This window comes from Acanthisitta chloris, unplaced genomic scaffold, assembly GCF_000695815.1.
Source record: "Acanthisitta chloris isolate BGI_N310 unplaced genomic scaffold, ASM69581v1 scaffold16903, whole genome shotgun sequence".
NCBI classification, from domain to species: domain Eukaryota; kingdom Metazoa; phylum Chordata; class Aves; order Passeriformes; family Acanthisittidae; genus Acanthisitta; species Acanthisitta chloris.
The window spans coordinates 116,462-117,575 of NW_008664552.1; the positions used below are offsets into that span (position 1 = coordinate 116,462).

At 45.8% G+C, this 1,114-nt stretch overlaps 1 protein-coding gene across 1 annotated transcript in view; it reads left to right on the forward strand.

The window, feature by feature from the left end:
* MICAL3 (microtubule associated monooxygenase, calponin and LIM domain containing 3) overlaps positions 1 to 1,114 on the forward strand; it is a 108,883-nt gene that overhangs the window by 66,453 nt on the left and 41,316 nt on the right. Inside the window, 1 exon segment of the mRNA XM_009071417.1 lies at positions 1 to 76. This exon segment is cut by the window's left edge and continues 22 nt beyond it. Coding sequence (XP_009069665.1) covers positions 1 to 76 — 76 coding nt within the window.

The window sequence follows — 1,114 nt, forward strand, 5'->3', positions numbered from 1 at the left end:
GCGAATCATGATATCGAGGACAAGGATGATGATGAAGAGGAATACGAAGAGGAAGAAGATGAGGAGTCGAGCGAAGGTTAGATTGGTTTGTCGGTTCGTTCTGCTAGACTGCAGGGAAGACTGAGTTGAGTATTTGCCATGCAGAATGAGAATGATTTGCCTTGCAAAACTTTTCATCTTCTTTCACTTCTTTATTGCTCTGATTTTTGAGGGAGTTCTTGTCAAGGAAAGCTTTAGGCAGATCATTCTGGATATAGAAGGACTTTGCCCATGGGGCAGTTAGAGCACTAGTACCAACACAATATGCTTCCCATACCCCATGCCAACATGTGCAATTCACAGCTTTGTGCTGCTGCATTGGTTTCTTGTTGGGTTTTATTATTATTTGGAATTGGATTTGAATGTGCCCTTTGTTCTTTGACAGCAAGAACTGGAAGCATTGTGGTTGCAGTGCTCTCAGTTTGCTTGCAGAGTGCCTTGCTGAGGGGGCAGTGCTGGCAGGGCTGGGCACAAGAAGCTGCTTGCAGCTCTCCTTAGTTAAAAGATGCCCTTGCGAAGTCAGCGACGTCAGGTGTTTCCCATTTTAGCTCTGAGAGATTGCTGTGGAAGATCTTTGGGAAAGACTCCTTCCCCTGTGTTTGTCTCAGTCATCAAAAAGCAAAGTTTGTGCTAAGAACAGACATGTTCCCAGTGTTTCACCACCATGCCAAATTTCTCGCTGATCTTGTCTTTGTCTTTATACTCCCATTTCCTTTTTGTGGAGACTCGCAGGCTCCAAAGAGCTTTATTGTAAAGGTCTTTGGCTGCCTAATGTGAGCAGAGGTCCAGGTTTTTGAGTCTTAGTGGCAGGTTTGTTGATGAGCTCAGCAGGCTGCTTGGCTACCTCCTCAGCGGAGGAGCTGTATCTCCGTAGCTGAAGTCTGTGGAAATCAAGGCTTCTTTTTCAGTGTGGTAACATGCATGTTGTGTGTTCAGTCTGCTGAACTGTGGTGTTCTTGGGTGGATGTTGTTCCAAGTCAAGCAGTTTTCCTGTCAGACACTTTGGATGCAGCAGGAGTTCGGGGAGTTGCTGGATTTCCAGACAGTCTCTCTTTCTGATTCTGTCCTCTCTCTT